The 23,149-nt window shown below is 39.7% G+C and overlaps 1 protein-coding gene across 3 annotated transcripts; it reads left to right on the forward strand.

Moving 5' to 3' along the window:
• The first annotated feature begins 655 nt into the window (after positions 1-655).
• On the forward strand, positions 656-15,509 carry ccdc30 (coiled-coil domain containing 30). 3 transcript variants are annotated; one of them, XM_005732959.1, is made up of 29 exons: positions 656-739; positions 1,467-1,666; positions 2,332-2,514; positions 2,705-2,825; positions 3,020-3,210; positions 3,433-3,513; positions 3,604-3,678; positions 4,287-4,443; positions 4,700-4,771; positions 5,822-5,937; positions 6,050-6,153; positions 6,245-6,437; positions 7,366-7,464; positions 7,677-7,805; positions 7,998-8,135; positions 9,112-9,290; positions 9,534-9,801; positions 9,907-10,011; positions 10,427-10,597; positions 11,064-11,273; positions 11,674-11,831; positions 11,940-12,105; positions 12,598-12,719; positions 12,825-12,966; positions 13,090-13,226; positions 13,538-13,655; positions 13,865-13,929; positions 14,025-14,241; positions 14,795-15,509. In XM_005732959.1, the coding sequence occupies exons 2-28, from the start codon at positions 1,652-1,654 to the stop codon at positions 14,233-14,235; spliced, it is 3,726 nt and encodes a 1,241-aa protein (XP_005733016.1). In that variant the 5' UTR covers positions 656-739; positions 1,467-1,651; the 3' UTR covers positions 14,236-14,241; positions 14,795-15,509. The 3 variants fall into 3 exon arrangements, with proteins under 3 accessions (XP_005733016.1, XP_005733015.1, XP_005733017.1); XM_005732958.1 differs by having other exon boundaries at positions 14,025-15,509; XM_005732960.1 differs by lacking the exon at positions 3,604-3,678 and having other exon boundaries at positions 14,025-15,509.
• The last annotated feature ends 7,640 nt before the right edge of the window (positions 15,510-23,149 follow it).

A 23,149-nucleotide genomic window follows, 5' to 3' on the forward strand; every position in this document is an offset into this window, starting at 1 on the left:
CAAAATTGATTAAGAACCTGTAGTGATATGTGGGCAGGATTGAAATTTTGCAAATGGCTGGATTTGGACACAGCTGCACAGGGTTCATGCAGCTGCTTCTTTTCACCAGCAGGTGGAGAACATGTTTCAGTGTTCCTATTTGACATGTTTCTTAGTTCTTTTGGATGATCTACTTGAACTACTGTATAAAGTTTATTAAGTAATCATGATATCAAGTCATATCATTTATAACACTGCAGAAAACTCTGAAATGTGCGTCAAAGAAAATGTGGATGGACATACTACTAGAGTAATTTTTGATGTGCAAATACTTTAACCCTAGTCTCAAGCAATGAAGTTGTTCGATAAGGAGTCTTCGAGTTGTCAAACATTTGTCGCCCTCTACAGTTTTCGAGTATGACCTGAGAAATGAGAAATCCTTAAAGACGCTATGAACTAATATAGCTGGAAAGAGTGGGATTCTTCTGTATTCATGGTTATTGACTTGCCAGATTGCCAAGTACAAAGTCAATCTGTACGGCCGTATAATGACGATAAACGTCATTCTCTTTTCATTCTAGATCAGCAAGATCCCTAATAGCTAATCTTCTAAAAGCCTAAGTGTTGTGTTGGTGGTGACGTTTCGTGATCGATTGTCCCCTCTGCATCCTTTTAATGGTACGGTCCGTTGCCTAGGTGCTGGTAGAAGCCAATTTACACTGCCAAGCCTGTCCACAGCCGTCCGTATTTACTCTAAAAGGTTCGTAGAACTTTAACTTTGCATTATGTGCTCAGCTTTACCGCCTCGGAGAAGTTAGGGTTAAGTAGGAGTCTTAAGATATCACAGAGTCTATCTTTTGCTGCCAAGCGGCCAGTGGTAAAAGCTATGGCTACCGTTAGCGAGCTAGCGTTAGCTCAATGTGAAGTATGCCTTGGTAAGTTTGGAAAGAACTTTGCTAACTAGCATCGTGGGAAGTCACATCTGTCTGTTTTCGTTGTGTAATATCTTACTAAAACAGCTTGTCTTGGTTAACACATCTGTGATTGTTACATATCTCTGACTGGAGATCTTGCCAAAAGAAATATAAAAATCCCCGTTTGCTCCTCGTCGTCAGACATTTTGGAAAGAAAGGTTAGCCGGGAAAAAAAGATGTTTTTTTTAACAAAATTAAATGATCCTTGTCTATTATTGGGAAGACACTTGCATTGTTTTTATTGCAGGGAATTTTCATAGATCTCCCTGCTCCATGAAATCTTCCTAAATGTTGGAGAGGAAGCTTAGGGCTAGATGTGTTATCCTTACCATTTAAGGAAACAGCAGATAAAATAGCTCACCAGTTTGGAGTTTTGCATAGCCTCGGGTGATTCAATGTGTGTCAGCTGTTAAAATGCATGTGCCTGTCGCAGGTAGTAGGTAGATAATCTCTAAGCTTATGACTGCCTGTCCTACCTGGCAGCACTGTTCTAAAGAATCGCGTCTTTCACAGAGCGGACATGAGATACTGGATGGATTACTCCAGCAATGTGAGTGCTGAAGTTTGAGGATCTGCTGATCTCTGGCGCATCGTTGGAGCCTGAGTTAGCAGAAATGTTGTGTGGGATCAGTACTTCGACTGATGGAGATAAAATTCATCCCTTACAGACGCTGCTGTGCCAAACTTAATTTGTAACGATGGATAATAAAGAGGTAACACAGCATTGGCTACTTTTGAGATACACTAGACCTATCTGCTATGCTCCTATGTGCTGGCCAATGTAACTTTTCTTCAACTATGAAAACACTGTACCTAAACTGGTTTTGGTGGCGAATAAATCTTGCACGCACAATCACCAAATTTCTGATCTTTTAACCATTTAGTCCGCGATAGCATAGACCAGGTGGTGCAATGTTTGACTACAACAAGTACATGAGACCTGATACCCAACCTGTGACAATATGCAAGATGTTGTTGGAGCCGTGACAGCTCCCAGAGTAGTATGCAGTTTGCATGACCGCTGGCTCCAGTTACCAGCCCTACAACGTACAGTGTTGAATTCTGCAACATGTGTTCAATGTCACATCATTGAACCGTGTGCCACTGCAAAAAGATATACCATTGTTCATTATGCTTAGTCTTGTAGTTAGCTAGCAGGAAAACTGTATAGAAAAATACTCAAAATGTAAAACTTTTTCACTCTTACTTAAATAACACTGGAGTTGAATAAAAATTAGCAAACAAAGAATTATAATACCCAAAGCTGCATATGCAACGGCAAGATGACTGGAAGGAGTGTACATGTATAAATTCTTAAAAGCTGCAGGTAAACATTGCATTAAAAAATATGATAACTGGACCTTCTCCGGACCTTCAGGTGTTGACGGAGCTGGACAAGATTTCTAGGCGGCTCCAGGAGGATGGCTTATCGCCAGGGGCCAATGGAGAAGAGAAGCAGTGCCACCTTTGGCAGCAGCTTCTCAACAGTGAGGCGAAGCTTCATGCAGCTACCCAAGAGGTGCAGACCCTACGTGTGCAGCAAGCCAATGAGATGAAGGAGGTGAGACTCTCCTTTGTTGTTTTATTTGACCAACTTTCATCATAGAGTGAGCCAATGATGTGTAATGAAACGCCCAAAAAAAACAGTCTAAAAAGAACGTGTCACTTTTCACATGAAGTACAATCATGAACATGTGCGGGACACATCAGTGTCACAGCTAAATTACACTGCAATTCTTTTTGTCTATCAGCTGGAGAGCTATGTTGCACATATTCGTGGGCTGTTAGAAGAGCGAGAGGGCCTGGCTGCAGAATATGAAAGACATAATGAACAGCTGCAGCATGAACTTCACCAGATTCAACACCAGCTGGGTGAATTTTTCACAACTGTAGTACAATGTGTTGGGCATTTTTTCCTTTGGGCTATACCCTAGCTTTGCTTACCAGTGGAAATGTACTTTGTAATTACTATGTTGCTGTAGAGCATCATTTGTTCGTATGTGGGGTTTTTTTTATAATTGTACATGACAAACTGCTGACCAGAAGAAAACCCTCCTTTCTTCTAGAGAGTCAGAGCAAGGAGTTGGCAGAGATGCTGGCTCAGGAGGACCTGGTGGAGATGGGCTTGACCAGCCCCAGTGAGATAGTGGCCTATTTACTGGTGGAGAGGGCCACACTGCTGGAAAGGTTGGAGGCTACTGAGAGGAGACTGGAAAGTCAGAGTCTCAGTGTTAACTTGAAGGAAGTTGACCACCAGGTAAAGAGCTGACCTACGTAAATCAAAGGCTTTATTTGGAAGTCAGTTATCTCATGGGACCAACGTAATTTTGAAATGTTTTGAGAGCTAATAGAGTAAAATAGTATGCCCAAAGGCTTCATGCTTGTAGTGAAAAGCAATGGTTAAAGCTAACACGTGCAAAGACTGTATGTGTATGTAAAATGCTAAGTAAGGCCTTGTCTCTTTGTGACATTTGGACAGGAGTTTATTTGCCATATGAGGGGGGATGACCTGAGACAGCAAAAGGAGGATCTCCAGAAGACCTTCAATAACGCAGTGAAGGTGAAGTAGCGTTCATTTTGCCCTGGCTGAGATCCATGTCCGAATAGTGTTTGTTGTGAGTGTGTATACAGTGGTTTTTCCTCTCAGCAGTGCTCATCCCAGAGTCCATGGAAGAAGCTGTTTGGCCTTCGCAGGTCTGGTCAGAGCAAGCACAGTATTAACCCTGTAGGTCTCCACTTTAAAGCTTATGCTAAGTAATTTAACAGTGGTATCATGATAAAGAGCCAAACTTCACCGGCTTGTTTCAGAGGGCCACTGCTTTTTGAAATGTTTTCCACATTAATAATATACCTTGTTATCTGCATGACTGCTGTGCTGCAGAGCATTTCACTAATACATCTATAAATGCATTTTTTAAGGGTGTCCCTGGTTCTTAATGGTTACAAAACATTTGACTGTCTGCGTGGACCTTTGCTGCATGTCATACCCTCCTCGCACCTCAACAATTTCCTGTCTACTGTGGCTGTCACACAAAAAAACTGATTTAAAGAACATAATTTATCATAGGGCAGTGATGGCGTAACACAGGTAACAGCATGTGCACTTTTGGTCTTCCTGGTCTCTCTGTGCAGGTGAATGCTGGGATATAAATATATACTTAATTTCCCCTGCTTTGTTCCAGGCCTGCAGAGATGATTACTCGCAGTCTGAAAATGCATGTCTCTAACAATTGCATGTTGGGTCCATGCATCTCCAGTCTACCATTCCTACCATTTTTCTTTCCTCCCCTTTCTCCTACTCCAGTTGTTAATCCCTTATTTCCTGTACATCAGGCCCACAGTGAGGAGATTTCCCAAGAGCGAAATGAGCGTCAGCGACTGGAACGGGACTTAGAAGAAGCATCCCGGAGGCTGGCGATGGCTCATCAGGATATCCGCAGACTCACTAATGAACTGGATGCTGCCAAAAACAACAACCCAGACCCAAGCGGTATGTTGCAGTTACAGTATGGTCCTAAATTTCTGCCCTGCACACACATCCTATTAACCTTTCCAGTGTTTAAAGTCAGCATAACAATAGCTTTGATGTCTTCCCCTAATGAAATGTCAGTTACCTGTTATTTATACCCATAGATTTTGGTAACATACCTCATCTTTGACTTTACTGAATGTTAATATGAATAGACACAAATTGGCACCAAGCATATTTGTGGTCCACAGAATTAAAAATGTGCTTTTAATCTCAGGATCTGAGCTTCAGGGAACCGTCCAAGAAGTAGAGAACCTGAGGAAGGAAGTGGAAAATCTTAAACACTCTGGTGAGACAGATTGATGGAAACTTTTCAGATGTTTTTTTTTTTTTTTAAACTATTTTAAAATTTAGGTGGACAAAAAATCACTATGTAGATATTTGTATCTCAGTATAAACTGTGCTTGTTTAGTTTTGCTTGTATTTAATCTGTATTCATAGGAAAAATAAGGATAATGTAAAAACTTTACTCATCTAGTAAATTGTTTATTTTTTATTCTTTTAGATTTAATACATTTTAAGACTTTAGTCACTGTTAGAGAGAAGCTACTTGTAATTCTACAACACTGGAGTAAAAAAAAAAAAATCGTTATATAAATGTTACAAATATTTCCCCTTTGCCTGATATTCAGTTCAGTGACTGCAACATAATTCGTACACCACTATGCTTGACAGTTGCTATGAGGTGTTTGTGCTGGTCTGCTGTGTTGCTTTTCACCAAACGGGGTGCCATGCATTATGGCCAGGCATCTTTACTTTAGTCTCATCTGGGCAGTTTTTTCAGAAGTTTTGCGCTGTTTGCAAACCTAAGCCGTGCCCTTTTCTTTCTTAGAAAGAAGAGACTTTCTCTTGGCAGTCCTTCTAAATCACCATATCATGTTCAGCCATTTTTTAACTGTGCTGTCATGAACTTTAACATTTAAAATGCTAAATGAGGCCCGTAGAGTCTGAGTTGTAGCTCTTGGGTTCTTTTGAATTTCTCAGAACATTGCATGGTCAGACCTCGGGGTGAATGACTGGCATTGTTTTAACACATACCTGCTCCAGAGCAGAAAAAACAGCTACTCTTGCTGCTTCCTTGTCTCAAGAGGTTTCCACAATCTGTGCCTCTGCATATTTGATTTGGCAGATTTTTATACCGCTCCTCATGCAACCCTCAGGGGATTTGTATCCTCTCCTTAGATCAAACTGGGCATCTATGACTTGTTAGACAAATATGTAAACCACTATTACTATGGCTATACTGCAAACTGCCAAAACCTTCTGCTTTTATAGGGATGATCACATTTGCTGATCACCGGCATTTTAATCTCACATTAATACATTTTTCACTCCACAGATGTGATGAAGTTGCAGCAGGCTAAAGAGCAAAATGACAAACTAGATGCTGAGAACAGAGCTCTGAGGGACAGAGTGCGTATTTTGGAGTCAGAGAAGAAAAATCTCCTTGACCAGGTTAGTATTTACAGAACATACCTATTAATTTATTATAACAAAATGAATAAAATAAGTTATGATAGAAGCTTGGCACTGACTGGTGTTGTATTTTTTTTTTCACTTGGCAAAGAATGATGCAGCCAAAGAAGATAGAAAAGATAAAAGTGTTTGCAGTGACCAACAAAACAATCTGTCTGCTTTATCAGCTCAAGAAAAAGACCACATTCACAAACGGTAAAAACTTGAATTCCTGGATAACTACATTATGATGGGTATTCACAATCTGCTCTCTCTGGCTGTTTAATTGTAATTTATTGACGGTTAGGTGTCAAGAGGCTGTGGAAGATGGGCTTGTGCAGGTGAAAGACCTGCAGCGACAACTGCAGAGGCTACGCAAGGAACATGAAGAGCTGGAGGAGAGGAACGAGGAGCTGGAGGCCTTGCTGGGGGAAGCCCAGAATGCTAGCAAAGAGGAGAGGCATCGACATGAGGGAGAACTCGAGGGCCTGCGAAGAAGGGTACTTATCAGAACTGGTTCAAATATCAAATATCAAACTCATTTTACATTGTGGGCCACAAACAGCCTGTAAAAACAAATGTGTAAAATTACAGAAAAAGTTCTGGTAGCCCATTGTCCTGACTGTCATGTAATTATAAAACACATTTTTTGTTAATTCACAGAATTTTTTTTAACCATGGACCTGTTGTAAAAAAAAACGAACAAACAAACCAACAAAAAAAACCATATGCTTCTATAATTGTGTGTGTGTGTGTGTGTGTGTGTGTGTGTGTTCCTGTCTAGCTGTCTTTGTGAGGACTGAAATCTGCATTCTACTATACTTGTGAGAACCAACAGTCACTTGTGAGGACACACAACCCAGTCCTCACAAATTTGAAGGCATTTAAAGGCATTTTTGAGGCTCAAAATGTGGTTTTAGTGTCAGGGTTACAATTAGGTTATGGTTAGGTTTAGGGTAAGGGGCTAGGGCAGGGGTGGGCAATTCCAGGCCTCGAGGGCCAGTGTCCTGCAGGTTTTAGATCTCACCTTGGGTCAACACACCTGAATCACATGATTAGTTCGTTACCAGGCCTCTGGAGAACTTCTGGACATGTTGAGGAGCTAATTTAGATCAGCTGTGTTGGTTCAAGGACACATCTAAAACCTGCAGGGACACCGGCCCTCGAGGCCTGAAGTTGCCCACCCCTGGGCTAGGGAAAGCATTATGTCAATGAAGGTCCTCACTAAGATAGCTGAAAGGGGTTGTGTGTGTGTGTGTGTCTATCTGTCTTTGCCACACCAGTTCTGGCTCCAGACCTTATGTTTGACACCCCGGCACCAGAAACTCTAAAGAAAGCTGTTTTCACAGTCATTAATTACTAATGGCAGTTTACTATAGTTTAGTTACAGATTTACCTAATGACTAATAGCCTTACATTTCTATGCAGATCACAAACCTGGAGGCAGAGATAAAGAAGCAGAAAACCCAAGAGAAAATGTTGCAGAATGGAGAAGAGGTCAAAACCACAGAGTCCTACTTAAAGTTGGTAAGAAATGCCCTTTAATCATTACACAACACTGCGCGGTAAGAATGCAGTAGCCGTGGAGGTCTTAAGTACACAAATTTAAATGAGTAACTAAGGTAAAGCTCACTACAAAGTACAAAGGGGGTGCGAGTTATGATGTGACATGAATAACTTTTTTGTTTGTTTTTATGCAGTATGTCTGTTTCTGTGTTCTTGTCCCACCATATATGAAGCACCTAAGGAACAGTGGTCAAGAGAGCCTGGCTATGCTTGAGGCTCGTCTGACTGAGGAGAAAGACTGGAGGAAACAGCTGGAGTTGGACCTCAGTGCTGCACAGGCTGCCCTGAAGAAAGAGAAAGAGGTAAAAACTAGACTTTTGCTTTGTGTGAAATACAAAACAGAAACGCCACACGTACACAGAAATTCAATTTAGGACTGATGCAAAGAGTTACGGTTGTATTTTCAGAATGTTTTTAACAATGTTACAAACTAAATGCCACACAGTTACCACGTGTATTCTTTGGGTGTTATTCTTTGGTTCTTTACACCAAAGGCTTTGCAGATAAGTGAGCGAGAGCGAAACAAACTGAGACTTGAGAACAACAGCCTTCATATAGAATGCCAACAGGGGAAAACACTCATCAAGAGTCTCACTCAAGTCAAGGTGGAAAAAACACTTCTGGAAGAAAAGGTTTGTTAATTTTTCATTTTAAACATAATGAAACGGTCACAGTCTTTCTTCAGAGGAAAATGGTTATAGACTAGAAACATTTTGGCAGAAATAGGCCTTTGGTGTAAATGGTTTAAAAAGTAAAAATACCTTGCCCACAAAACAGCTTTAGAGTATATGAAAACAGGTGTGTGTATACTACTAAAATATCTTGACTCCTAATTAATTAAATAAGTTTACCAATGAGTCTAATAAATCCCAGATAAAATCAAAAAGCTCAAGTGCAAGTGTGCTGTTAAGTTTGTAGGCGTCTTCACTGTGTTTAAGTGGTGAATGGACAGCAATTTTAAAAAGCACTACCGAGAGACTGGGGATTTCTTTATTTAATTATTCAAGTTTTATTTATGATTATGGATATATGGGACATTCATTGGGGGCAAGAAATGAAGGAGAAAATTTGGAAGCATAAACAGAGAAACTTGAAGCGGCTTTGGGATTTCTGAAAGACACCCTTCTCTTTCAAATCTGACTTTATGAACTAGCTCTTTACACCCTTGCAGGATGATAACCACTGTATATGCAGGCTATTATGCATATGATAAAATAACAAACTGATATTTGTGTTCTTTGTATTTACTCTATTAAAAAGAGAACATTTCTTGACTAGAATTTCACTGATTATCATATGAAACAAAAGATTTTCCAGCTTCAAATTGACTGGTTCATGATTATTAGGTAATACAAAATTATAGCATATTAAACAAACTTCAGACTCTTAGCATAAACATAAGGTATTTCTGACACTGAAAATTAGAAGTACATTTATTAACTATTCTCCAAATAATGTACTTATTTTACAAGACTTCCGTGCAGGGCTGTACATTACGTGTCAGTATAAATATGTCAGTATGAATTTATAGCATGCATTAGTTTGACATTTACACCCCCCAACTTGAGTTTCTCATCAACTTACCGTCTTTAACTCTGTGGCTGTCAGGTCTCCCAGATGGAGCGTGCCTATAGCAGACTCCAGGGAGAGCTGCAGTGCTACAAAGACAGTAAGCAGACCCAAGAAGAGATGAAGGAAAACATGCTACACGTCAGCCAGCTGCAGGAACAAGCTGACCAGCTTACTGCTGAACTTAGCAGCCTCCAGACAGCACACAACAGCCTGAGGTTGTTTTTTAGTTCCAGTCCTACAATAAGATAAGATATTTTATTCATTGCATATTTGGGAAATTCAAATAATATATAGTACATGTATGGTATTTATGAGATGTGGATTGAAGTGGATCATTGTTGGATGAGAACTGATATCACTGCCTCAGTTGTTACTTGTACCTTTTTTCATAGTCAGTGATGAGATAAGACTGGAACATTGTAGCTTACTTACTTTGCATATATGTGAATATTTCCCAGAGATGAGATGGCTTCTGAGCGGATGCAGACTGCAGAGCTACAGGCCAGGCTAAGCTCTAGTGTTCAGGAGAAGCTAGCAGCAGAGGGCAAACAGGAGAGATTGGAGCTGGAGATCCAGCGCCTCGTTAAGCAGCTTCAGTGGCACCAAGACCAACTATCCACCACGAAGGAAGTGCTTGGCAGCAGCCAGAAGTCTGAACTGCACATAGCTCATTTTGAACCTAGAGTCAGTCCAGTGGAAAACCGCAGAGAAGAGTGCGTGGCTCAGGTAACTGGATTGGTTTCTTTAGGTGGGTTAGGGTAAATGGGGTATTTCTTATGCCAGAATTATAGAAGATGGATATAAATGTTTTCACTGCCTTCTTTGGGGCAGGAGCTGAGTGATCTACAGAATAAGCTAGAGAAGGAGCGGCAGCAGGGTCTTGAGCACAAAATGGCCCTCGAGGCTCAGGTCAATGAAGCCCAGGCACATATTAAGGTACATATGAAAAACAAAAATCTATTCTGTATGTTTATTATGTAACTGGCTCTTTATTGCTATAATTGTCATACTGTAGCAGCTGCATTAGCCTTTATGCTTTAAGCAGCTGACATCTTAATATTCTTATTAATTAGCAACTTCAGCAATTTTACTGAAAGACAGAAAGCCGGAATTTTATGGCAGTCTACCTCTCTTTTGTATTGTAGTAATAATAATGATAAAAGTAATAATGTCGTAATTATTTTCATCATTAACACAGAAGCTTCGGATGGCCTTCTTTCACTAATGTTCCATTAAAATTACAGAAGGGCCAGTTGTGCGACAGCCACATCTTACTTGAGGACACTTGACTATCTCTGTTCATTTGCTAAATTAGCATAAACATGAACACTGACACTGTGTCCATCTTTAGTCCCAAGATTCGGTGCTGAAGCAGAAGACAGAAGAAGCTAAACAAATGAAGCAAGACCTGCAGAGGGCCCAGAGCCTGTTTACCTCAGCGGAGAAAGAGTTACGCTATGAGAAAGAGAAGAACTTGGACCTGAAGAGACACAACACGCTGCTGGATCAGGAAAAACTCAAGGTGAGTATTCCCTGAAACCCTCTGTTTATCACTTAATTTACTTAGCACTTCCTCATCTTCATTCCACTGTTAAGAGATGTCTAAATAGGAAGCGATTCACAGCAACATGACGGCCAAAGACCGCTGGATGATTTTAAAGCGATGATGGAAAAAATAACCACAAATGAAGTGACTACTGTGTTAGCAAATAATACTGTAGATTGACATATGAAACTGGTAACTACATAGGAGTGTTACTTAGGCGATCATAACCTGAAATCTTCGTTATCAACCAACCATCAGCAGCAAGGTGATGCGCGACATGCAGATCACTTTCTGTGTGGACAACCCTCACTTGAGCTACTAGATACTTATATTAACTTATGAACAAATGTGTAACTGCAATCAACATGTAAATGAACACTCAACATCTTTTTTTTGTTTGTTTGTTTTTTTACATCTGCTGTCCTCCCACATGTTTTCTCAGCTTAGTGCAGAAGTGAAGCAGGTCCAGACAAAGCTGGTACAGATGGAGCAGAAAGTCACTGGTCAGGCGGCCGAGTGTGAACATCAGCAGCAGAAAATCAGGCAATTGGAGCTGGAACTGGCTCGTAGCTCCGCAAACCGCAATGCCACTACTAGTCTGCAGGGGGACCTCCAGGCTGAGAGGGCACGACTCATCGCTGCTGACAAGAAGGTTAGCATAACTGTAAAGACTCTAGTCCGGTGTGAAATCTGGATCGCCTGGTTTGTCAGTGTGTCAACTGTTATTAAAGGCTCCAAGTGGTTTTATTCAACAGTTATGTTATTCTTGCTGTAGTTGTTCTTATCAGTGAAATAACCAGTGACACCATACTGAGCGCTTAATGGAATATCCAGTCTATGACATGTTTTGGTCCTAAGCAAATGAAGTTAATGCTTTTCTGAACATTGAGTAAGATGAAGAAGCGGTTGCAGTCAACATTATTTGCGAACATTGTGGAGTATTTTTTGTTTGTTTGACATCATAAGGAAATCCTGACATATTTTGTTGATGGGTGTAAAGTTAGGAGCTTGTGTTTTTGAGCAAAACCTGTGGTTCTGTTGTGGTTTGGAAGGTCCTGGAACTACAACAGCAGCTTAAGTCTGTCCAGCACCAGCTGCGTGTGGAGGAAGCTCGTGCAGGCGAGACCAACCGCTTGGAGAGGGAAAGCAGGGATCTATCTGACGCCTTGTTAGCTCTGAGAGCCCAGCAGCAGGAAGAGCACATCACCAGGTTCCACAAAGTGCAGCACAGCTGACACTGTCCTTTTTCTTCACCTGCTTTTTAAGAGCTTTGAATAGTCTTTTTTTTTTTCTTCTTCTTCTTCCGGTCTCCTCTCAGGAAGCTGTTAGAACAGCGCGAGGAGGAGCTGCAGCAACAGGTTCGCTCCTTGAGGCATAAGGAGGCCTCATTGACCAGGACAAATGCAGAGCTCAGCCACCGTGTCCAGCAGCTGGACACCCGTCTATCCGTCCTGGAGGCTGAGCTTAGCAATGCTAGAGAGGAGGTGAGGAATGTTGTACCGTGCTTCCTAAGATCTGCTGTGGCACTTGAGGTCTCATTGAACTGAAAGCTTTCCCTGAAAAGTGACAGTCAAAACATACACCCATTCCAAGTTTGCTACACGCCTTAAAAGGAGTGTGTTATTAAGTGTCTTGTTTGTTTGTTTTTTAAGGCGCCCTGCTGACAGCCCATATCAAACATTGTTTGCGCAGTATGTATCTTCTGTCACTTCCTCTGTTTTCGAGCTAAGATTTCAATCCTTTGCTGCACACCAGAAAGTTTTTCAGAGGAATGTGTACTCAGTTTTGACAGTAAGCTGCTATACAGGGCACATTTAACCTATTAAGTACATTATTTAAGATTGCTTAATTGCTGACAGATATACAAAAAAAATCTATCATATTGCAAGAAGTTTGCTGTCAGCGCTTCACTGCGTTTAGCACGACTGTACATTTTATGCACTTGTAATATCTGTTGAAATGTATATGTTCTGTAGGGAAAGGACAGCCAGGCGTCACGTCAAAAGCTGCAGGAGGAGCTGTTGGCCAGTCAGCAGGATTGTAAAGGACTGCAGGATGAGCTGCAGCAGGTTCTCCTCCAACTCGACGTGCATGTCAGGTTAGATGCATCTAACAACCATAATATAAAATAAAGTAAATGGTAATTAGGTTACATTAACCTTTTGCCTTTCTTGCTCTCACTCGCCTCTGCTCCACCAACCAGAAAGTACAATGAAAAACAGAGTCAACACAAGACCAAACTGCGTCAGGCCAAGCAGGTGTTTCTAAAGTCAACCGAACAGAGAGACAGCACCATCCAGAAACTGGAGAATGATCTCGAGCTTGCTTCTATGCTTTCTCAGAAGGTCACACACATGAAGCAGAATGCTGACTCCTAAATATTCCTGAAGAGATGTGAAGCACTGTAGAAAAGTGTTCTTCAAAATCTGTTTTCATTCATTTTTCTCTTGTCTTCTGAATTGTGATAGGACAAAGAGAGGATCCAGTTAGTGATGGAAGTCAATGAGAAGCTTTTGGAGGAGAAGAGGGAACTGGTGCAGAAGATAATTGAGGCCGAGGAGATGGGCAGCAAGGCCATGAAGACCGCCTCAACAGTCCAATATAGGTATCCTCAGTCACTGTTTACACATGTACATGATGCAGAACAGCATGAATATTACTCTTTTGATTATTTCAACCAGAAGTATAAAATACTATTTGTTAACTTCATTAGTTGCATAATGCAGTGCTAAGAAATCACATTTACTTGTACATATATTGAGATGGTTGGAAAGCTTTATATTTAGTATTTAACACAACAGAATCATGTTTTTTAGTTGTTAGCCTGAATGTTTTTGTAACTAAAGATGTGAAGAATATGTTGGAAAAATTATTGTGAAGTTGTGAGTGAATGCTGTGAACATTATTGTGTTCAAGGGTTAACCTCTTAGAAGTGGAAAACAAACAACTGCAGGACGAAACCTTGAAACTCTCCAATCAAGTCAGTTCTTTAGAGCGTGCTCTGAGGAATGTCCAGTCACTCTACAGCATGGAGGTAGCTCTTTATACATCTTTATGTTTTTGCAAAATTTTTCTATACTCATATTAAAAATGACAGGATTGCCATTTCACTAAATGACTGGTGTTTTTTTTTGTTTTTTTTTAATAAAAGAAGAATAAAAAAACTGTAAAAATGTTTCTCATCTCAGTGTATTAAAAAAAATATGTTTGCATGCTTGCTAATACATTTTAAATGATCAACAGAATGCCAGAAAAATGCTTCCCACTGATGCTCTCACTGACAGCATCCTACATACGTCTGCACTAAGGTAAGACAATTTTAAGAGAACAGCTTGCTGACCTAAAATATTGATTGATATTTGTAATTTGGGCAATTTTCATATCATCTGTGGTTTGTCATCAGTTTGACGTCAGGTTCTGGTAACAAACTGGGCGTCCTGGATGCAATCTGTCGGGTGAAGGTGGACGATGGTGTGCTGGCAGATGGCACCCGGACACCTTTCACCATACACCAACCTTCAGAGCAGGGATACCTGAATCTCACTTCCCCATTGATTCCTCTAGCCTCTGCCAAAGGGGCGGAGGAGAGCTCTAAAAGCAGTGACCCGGTATAAGAAATGGTACGATGTCTGTCTTCATCTACAGGGAAAAATCTGTGTAGAAGTAATGAATATATATTATATATAGAATCCAAATTATCCTTGTTAAAAGAGTAATAATGAAAGGGAGCTTCCACTACATTTCTGCTCAGGACGGTGTCTACGTTTGATGTGTTAGCAGGTTCTTCTTTGGCTGGGAGGTACATGTGTATATATCAAGTCAGATTTTGAAAGAGGGAAAATTTGGGGGGTTTGTAAAAAAACAAAAAATGCCTGTGCTAGTGTCAATACGATATTTTTATTACATATTTTCAAGGGGCATTATCTAAAAGGAGATTTGACTTGGTAGCTGAAGAAGTGAATCGATTTTGTAAAAAAATCTAAGCCGTCTAAATATTTAAAATCACATTAGTGCTTTTCACGCTAATGCAGTGAATGTCTCTTCATGAGGAATATTTGAATGGTACTAGTTTAAACTGAGCACTTTACAAGATGTTTAACTCGTGTTTACATTTGGGGAAAGTGTGGGCTATTAAAGGTATGCATTTTCCCCAATTAAATTTAACCTTGGCAGTGTTCTGATGCCGGTGAGTGCGAGCGTGTGCTGGTGGATGGTGCCCGGACACTTTTCTCCACACACCAACCATCAGGGATACCCGAGTCTCTCTTCCACATTGATTCCTCTGGTCTCTACCAAAGGCACAGAGGTGATAGTAATGAATGTTTCAAAGACATTTTAAAAAGAATAAGCATTTTTATAAATGTAAAAAAATCGTACTCATTTCATATCAACCATAAAGACAGACTCAAGATAGACAAGGCGGACTCACTTTTTCGTTTAATTAGAGATTGCCATACACTGAAAGTAAATACTGGACTCTGTTCAGAGATGAGTACTTGCTACAATCAGTGCTTTATTTACTATTTATAGTTTTATTTTAGTCTGCAAAGTCACACAATTCCAGGCATTTTTTTCCTCTTTTTTTACACTTTTTTTTCTGTTCTCCAAGGACCCGCTGTTTAAGGTATTTGTGCTTTAGTCACAAAGACGATCAGCAGTAAGACTTTAGCAATTTGCACATGGTATTAAATACAGGTTTTGTATCCACCGTTATACAGTGTCTTTTTGTTTTTTGTCTTCAACGTGCCTGAAATGACGAAGTGTGAATACATCTGATAACAAAAACGACATGGGAACAATGAGATGTAGTCAATAAGAAACTTTCACTCCTGTTGTATTTGTACAAATGCATTTTTAAAAAAAGCTATTTTCATAAATAAAGACTGATAAATAAACAATGCTTTTTGTTTGTTTTTTTTATTTCCCCTACATCTCAATGTGCACTGTTGTGACTGAGCGAAGGATGCAAAGCTGCTTTAATTTTACACTGATAACATTGAGTTTAACATCTCTGGAGTTGTTTTTTTTTTGTATTTGTAATGAATGAAAATATATGAAATATTTTAGAATGAAATTACTGCTATTACCATCTGCTTTTTAATAAAGTTGCTCAGGAGAGTTTTCACTGTAATTGTTGCCTGACATGCATTAGCTTTAAATCCTCGTTGAGCAACAATATTATTATAACTGCATATTATGCATTTCACACTTCTCATCTGTGTGGGTATCAGTGTAAAAACCAAAAACAGGAAAAAAAACTCAAAAAGCATATCAATCATATTTGGATTTTTTATTGTGGTTTGCTTTATGTTTTTTTGCTGTAACTCGACAACAAGGCGAAGTATGGTATCAAATTGATACCATAGGTGTATCTACTAGAAAATCGTTGAATCTCAGTATCTTCCCCCTTAAAGGTCAGAGGTCAAGTGTTCTGAAAATCTTGTGATTGCAAAAACTTGAGAACAAGGCGATGTAGGATTTTGAAATATAATAGGTGTGTCTACTAGGAGGCTGAGGGGGTAGCACTGGCAGATGCCAGTATTTTTATAATTTATAAAGATATAGAAATAACTTTAAGAGGGTCTCTTGGAAATTTTCCATTCAAATCAATTTAAAGCTGTTTGTCGTTTTATCATTGGAGAAGAAATTCTGTCATAATCCTTAAATTATGATATGTTTTGAACTCAGTTTTGTAAATGAGAACAAAATAATAATTTTATATTTTTATTGTTTGGATGAAAGAGTTCTAAAGTTACTGTTTAGGGTGGGTGTGGTCCTTTTCAAAACTCTTTCCCTTAAAAAAAAATATATATATAAATAAAATGCACAGAATCCTATTTAGTATTATGCATGTGTGGAGGTTTTATGTTGACATGATAGTGAATAAACTGTATTGCAATACCTGTTTTAAGTTCTTAAATCTTTCCTCCAAATAGCACTAAACAGATACCGAAATGCATGTTACACAATAAAAATGAAACTGAAAAAAAGAAAAAGTAGTTGAAACTAAAATCAAATGAACAATCTGATCTAAATAAATGATCTAAAAAGTACAAATAAAAGGAGCATTAATGTTAAATAAAGTATTAACAAGCACAACCTAAATGATGTGAAATGCTTCCCAAAGTGTTTTAACTAAGTATTATAGAGCGAGGCTCTTGCGGTGTGAGCAGCTCTGTCAGCGGTTTTAGTGACATTTCGGCCATCGCAGTAACAGGAAGAGGGCTGTAAACAGGAAGCCTTAGTAGCTGGTGAGCATCCTGCAGGCCACAGATGGGCTGTAATAACAGTTAAAGAAAGGATCTGTCATAACTGGTTTACTTAATAGGAAAAAGAACCTCAGTGTTGATATGAAATATGGCGATAAAGGTTTTGAAAAATGCTTTTAAAGTAATAGTGATTCCTTAAAGTGCATGGCAGTGCAGGCAGACATGCACAGGAATAGTTTGGTATTAGAGTAATAGACATGCATGAACTGTAGTACCTCTTTTATCCTCTGGGTGGCTGTCTCCATTCGAGGATCTCAGCAAACGAAACCTTTTTTTTTTAATCATCCTCCAGTCAAATAAGTTTATTAGTGAAACATAATTGCTGCTTAAGATGGATCACTTCCTAACAATAGCCAAGATTAAGTGTTTCATTAGATTGCTTTAATGTTTAGATCAAAATTAGGAAATCTGATAGTCTCATAAATCTTGTTCATAAAAATGGCATTATTCAGACAATATTTCTTGTCAGTGTCTCTGAGATGCTTCACTGTGGTATAACTATGTAAATATATTCTGTGTTCCTTTGAGATGATTGACAGGCATCCCCTGAATCCTCAAACAAGTAGAGATATTATATATGGGTTATTATACGGGGTGCAGTGAGTAGAGAGGACTAATTTTACCCCCAGGAGTGGAAAGGCCGTGCAATTTACATGTCCAGCCGTCATGCCTATAGCAAGCTTAGTAGCCAGTGGGATTTCATCGGTGGGCTTTTCAAGATCTGACATTTGTTCTTACTGTCAGCTGGTTTCAAATGTTGTGTGGAATACTGGACAGTTTGAAAGGTTTGTATGCTGAATACTTTTGCACATGCATGTTTCAAACCCATAAACAAGGTTAGAAATAAGTATTTTCATAAATTGGCTTTATTAAAAGAAAATTGAGGTATGTTTCACTTTGCATTCTCAGCCATCCGAACCTTCTTTCATCTCCATTGCTTCCCCTTTTATTCCTCCAATGTTTTCCCTCTTCCTCTCGTCCTTGGGAATTCAATCATGGAATAGTGTTGCTGGAAACCTTTCCTCTATGTATTCATGTAACAAGGCTTGGCTGGTGGGTGTTATTGTATGTCCTTGAAATGATGTAGATGCTATCAGTTTCACTGCTGGCTGTGAATGTTGAACGTGTGAATGAGGTGGAAAAAAAGATGGTTCGGTGCGACTGTAATCGAGCAGATGACGGTGGTGATGACTGGAGTTGTGAGAGCTTCAAATAAGGTCATCTACCCACGTTTATGGCCGTATTATTCCTTTTCTACTGTCCTCAAACACAGGCTTATAGATGTGGCCATGTAGCTATGAACAACAGCAAACTGATATATGCACAACGTGGACGGGGGGAATTTTATTTTTTTATTTTTTTAAGGATGTCTAGCTTTCTGAAATTAAATATGGACCTGTTTCATGAACTATTAAAGAAAATGTTGATGTAGTAACAAAGATATAAAAAGCTTGTGCAACCTAGGTTTCCTATCTCCAGCATCATGACAAAATCATATGACAAACGTGATAAATGGACATAATTCAACTCATCTTGTGCTCTTGTGCCCCAAAACAAGACTCGGAGCCACCTCTTGACCTCTAGGCCCCTCCCCTCTAAGATCTGCTACTGAATGATGTATTGCATTGTGCATTAACCTGCCATTGACCTCTCTATGCTAAAACCAATTGCCATATTATCTCCACTGTAATGTCCCACTCCCAGTGAATCAGATTTTGTCTCCCACTTTACCCCCGGGCTTAAAAAAAGAGGAAGAAGAAAAGTCTTGAATGAGCGAGAAGAATTGGGGGTTGTGGGGTGTGAGGGGTTGGACCCTGACTCACCAAAAAGTCAGGTAAAAGCACACACTGAAGAGCTCCAAATGAAAGGGGAAATTTCAGGTGAGCATGTAAAGCATCATTTTCTGATTAGAAACAGAATTTAGCTCTTTAGCGCTGGCCTCTCTGACGGACACCTGACACTAATGTCTCCAATTATTGCCAGCAGGCTTGACAAATAATTACTTTTCTTATTACGATCAATGTGTTTGACCCACGTGTCCGCTTGCTGTGCTAATACCAAGAATAATGATAATCCCTCAGATAGTGTTTTGAAGTCAAAATAATACTAATGCCTGTAATGATGAAGCATGCTCGCAAATCCCTTCCCGTCATCCCATTGTCTCCTGTGGTGAAGATGCTGGCCCCCACGGCCCCATGGGATATCTGTAATGTATTCAGCCAGGCCTTGGGAGTAAAATGAAAACAAATGTGGTGTAATAAAGGAGAGAAGATGAAGCGATTCTGTGATGATGCTCTCTACTAGCCTTATAAATCAAAATAAAAGTGGAGCAGGTCATATGTGCCCCTACCGTCAGTGGATACACCCACATCCCCCCATACACACACATATATATATATATTGCATGTGTATGTATATACATATATATGTGTGTGTGTGTGTATAGGCACACATGTGTACGAAAACCTGGGGTAAGAAGAGAAGAAATCAGAGGAAAAGTCTGTGGAACATTGTTTTATTCATTTTCATTCTATTAAATCAGAATACAAGGTTGTATTTATTGTCCACACAGAAAACCAAGCCCGGCTGTTCTTGGATTTTTCTCCTTTACACTTAATCACCAAAACAAGATCTTAGCTTCTTTTTTTTTAAACCTTTACAACAAAGTATTTGTGGCCCATTGTTTTGGTCGTACGTCATTCACGACCTACAAAGAGATTTTTTCTTTTCTATTTTTTATTTTAATGTGCAAGTTTATTTTCCTGCCCTGCCCATCTTATTTTTAGACGTCTAAAGAGGTAAAATTAGCCAGTAATTCACAAGCAAAGATTAATAGAAGCGCCCGGAATCATGAATTTAATTTTGTGCAGTATAAACGTTTTGTCTGCTTCCCTATCCCGTTAATCGTCTCGTGACCTTTTGAATTTATCTTGCAATCAACCTGCAGTTTGGAAACCTCTATTACTGTAATTAAACCTGACTGGAGCTGATGGCAGCGCCGCTGTGTACCTGTAGGGGCTGCTGTGGTGTTGGTGTACTGTATCAACAGGAAGGTTGATGATGGTTACAGTAGCAGCAGCAGCAGCACTCATTATACAGGAAATCCAGAAAATTAAAATGTGGGGGGAAGAAAAAAAACAAACCTCACAAACAGCTGGCCCATATTTTAATCAGATGATTGAAGACTCAAAAATGTATTGAGAGGGCGAGTATGTTTGATTTTAAAATTGCCACCCTCACAAATCCGTGGCTTCGTTTGCCAAGTTTTACAGTCCTAAATAATATTATTTTATTCTTCTTTATATTGTTTATGCAACATTCGCAAATACAACGTCCCTTTCAAACCTAGAAACTCTGACAACACATTTGAGACTTCAGCTGACAAGGGGTGCTGCTTATTACATGGATAAAGAATAGTAAACAAAGGGTACGATAAATTATTGATGCCTAATAAGTTGAGGCGACTGCACTGAGGTTCCTTTTATTATTATTATTATTTTTCTTTATTTCTGGCCAAGAATAGAGAAAGCCTCCTGAGTTGTTTATTTCCTTCCTCCTTTTCTTTCTTTTCATGTCCTTCTCATTTTACGAGCCATGAGTCAACACAGCACACGTAAATGATATTTTGACACAGAGATCCATGAATAATGTATTTGAATTTACTTTTATGCCAGAGTTAGACCCCTCTAAGCACCCTTCTCCCCCTCCTCACCTTACCTTTTTCCCCCCAATATCGGTTCCCCTCTTTTCTCCTCCTTCCTCTCAATCCACCCCTTTCCTCTTTACCCCACCCTCTGCTTCCCCCCCCTCTCTTCCTCTCTTTTCACTATTCCTCCTCGTCAGAGCCCAACCTCATTTCTCCTCTAGGGGCCCCTCCCTACTCTTCTCTCCTTCTGCATGTGGTTTGCTCTCCACCTATACCTCTGCCAGACAGCAGACAGGAAACAGTATGGTATCTTTTTAACACTCAAGATCACATCAGTGTTTCCTATCCGGGTCGTGCGCAGCTGGCTGCTCACTGATAACATTTTATAATCATGAGATCGGGAATTGGGACAGACACATGTGACTTCAGTAAGCTGGACAAAGGTAAATAAAGTCAAATGAAAAAGGAAGCATAGTTCATCTAGGAAATTAAAGGAAATTCCAAGATAATTTGCTAAAAAGCGATGATGCTGGGAAGGGGGGAATTGGCTTTAGCATGTCGACTCGCACTACATAATGAAGGTTTGTAAGGTCAGCAAGGCCTCCGATGAAGCCAACGGCAAGCATTGATTCAGTTTCTAAATTAATCATCCATAACTTGATCTGTTCCGATAAAGTCATCAGCAGCCTGCATACTGCATGATCAGCAGCAATCATTCTTCCCTGCCACGCTGCTGATATTTAGCCTAGGGCCCACAAACTGCCAGGCACGGCTGTGTTTTAAAAGTAAATTAAAAACATTTATTCTCATGCTAAGCTCGCTTGTAGTCATGGCGAACAGAGGAAGTAAGGAGGAAGGAAGTAATGGTGAAGTTCAGGATCCTCTGTCCGTCTGATTGTTCTCTCCATCGCCATCACTCCCAGGCTGTTTCAGTTCCTCCACCCACGCATCATTATTATCATCATCTTTAAGCAAAGCTGAGCATCCATGTAGCCTTCCCGTTTTTCTGTAAACTGAACCGTCACTTTGATCAGAAGCCTGTCTTAAAAGAAAACCCCCCAAAATATATTCGGTCAAAGATCAAAAGTTACATAAATACATTTGAAATACACACACATTAGTGATTCAACAGTGACTAAAAGAAAGCCCTCAGGAGAAGTTTTTTCAGATTAAACAACTGAAGATTGAATCCACCGTATATCGATAGTAGTCTTTGACATTATAAAAAAGTTTGGGGACCCCCTGATCCGCACCATAATCCAGATGGTGATACCAGTCGCTGTCTGCAGCCTGTAATCTACTTACTTTACACTACTGAGTAATACAGTCCTCATCCCTTTGGCGTGAAATCCCTCTGCTGAGAAGTGGCATCGAAGGAAGCAGGGATGAATAATCTGCATCATCCTCTTCGCCCACAGAGTGGTTCTTCATTCATAATTTACTGCCACCCCATTACATTTAATGAAAGCCACTGACCCGAAAACACAGAAGGAATGAGTTTCTACAACTATGGCATCGGGATTGTTTCCGTTACCTCGTAAACATCAGTGAGAGAATCCAGTGTCAAAGCCGGGATCTGATGTCCTTTCTGCTCGTGCTCATGGGAATATGAGACTGACCAGAACTTCCAACTTCTGCTTCTGTGAAGAAGTGTAACATCATCTCAAATAGAATGAGCATTTATAGTTCCTTTTAAAAGAACAGAAGAAGTGTCATGTATATGCGGCTGTCTGATATTCAGTTACCAAATCTGAATTGTTGCACACAGAGATGGCTTGTGAGTAATAAGCCATAGGGTGGCATAGGGTGTTTTTGACACCACAATGCAATGCTTTTACAGGGTATGCATGTGTCCATGAAAAATTATAAATTTACTGTATTAAATGCAGTTATACACGGCTCTTTTCTTCCCCCTGCTGTGACCCAGAAACTGCAGCGTTTGAAAAGTGCAAAGAAACACTAATGCATTCATTTCTTTTTAAATTGTGGCGTGTGCTCACATATTTGTGTGTGTGTGTGTTTAGCTGCAGCACACAATTAGGGTACCTTTTGTGCTGGCCATACATTTTCCTGAGCTCAAGCCTGTTTTAGATGGCATCCCTTTGTTCTTCTGTATGATTGCATTGTGACAAACAATGGAAACAGCTTAGTCCACAATAACAAGTAAATAACAAGTTAGTGTATCGCCCGTTTCCTGTAACACCCTGCCCTGAAAACAAAAGTAAGAGTAAGTAAGAGCATTTTAAAGGGTGTGAGCTATTTGATGAATTTTAAAGAGAATACATCAATTTTTTTTTAGGTAGACCCAAAATAATAGTTATAAATATTAGTTATATAACTACCCTTTTCCCCCATGTTTTTCCTTTTATTTCTTGGAAAATGTGACCAGTTTTCACATTAAATATACAGTATAGCCTGTTTAATCACAGCTAAATGCATTAGTCACTGTGCTGGCCCCAGGCATTTGGGGTGCATTCACAGCGCATCATTTGCTGTGATATCTAAAGCTACAATATCCCTTTAAGCTAGTTTAACTGTCTGTATTTCTTGTTGCTGTTAAATGCATATTTAACAGACTTTCTAGTTTCTTCTGCACAGTTATTCATATCAAGC

This window comes from Pundamilia nyererei, unplaced genomic scaffold, assembly GCF_000239375.1.
Source record: "Pundamilia nyererei isolate P.nyererei 1_Seehausen unplaced genomic scaffold, PunNye1.0 scaffold00049, whole genome shotgun sequence".
NCBI classification, from domain to species: domain Eukaryota; kingdom Metazoa; phylum Chordata; class Actinopteri; order Cichliformes; family Cichlidae; genus Pundamilia; species Pundamilia nyererei.

Bases quoted from the DNA above. Each gene is read 5' to 3' on its own strand.
- ccdc30 (XM_005732958.1), top strand. The intron at 7,465-7,676 runs GTAAGAAATGCC...CCATATATGAAG, and splicing joins CAGAGTCCTACTTAAAGTTG to CACCTAAGGAACAGTGGTCA. The intron at 13,656-13,864 runs GTAGCTCTTTAT...AATGATCAACAG, and splicing joins AGTCACTCTACAGCATGGAG to AATGCCAGAAAAATGCTTCC.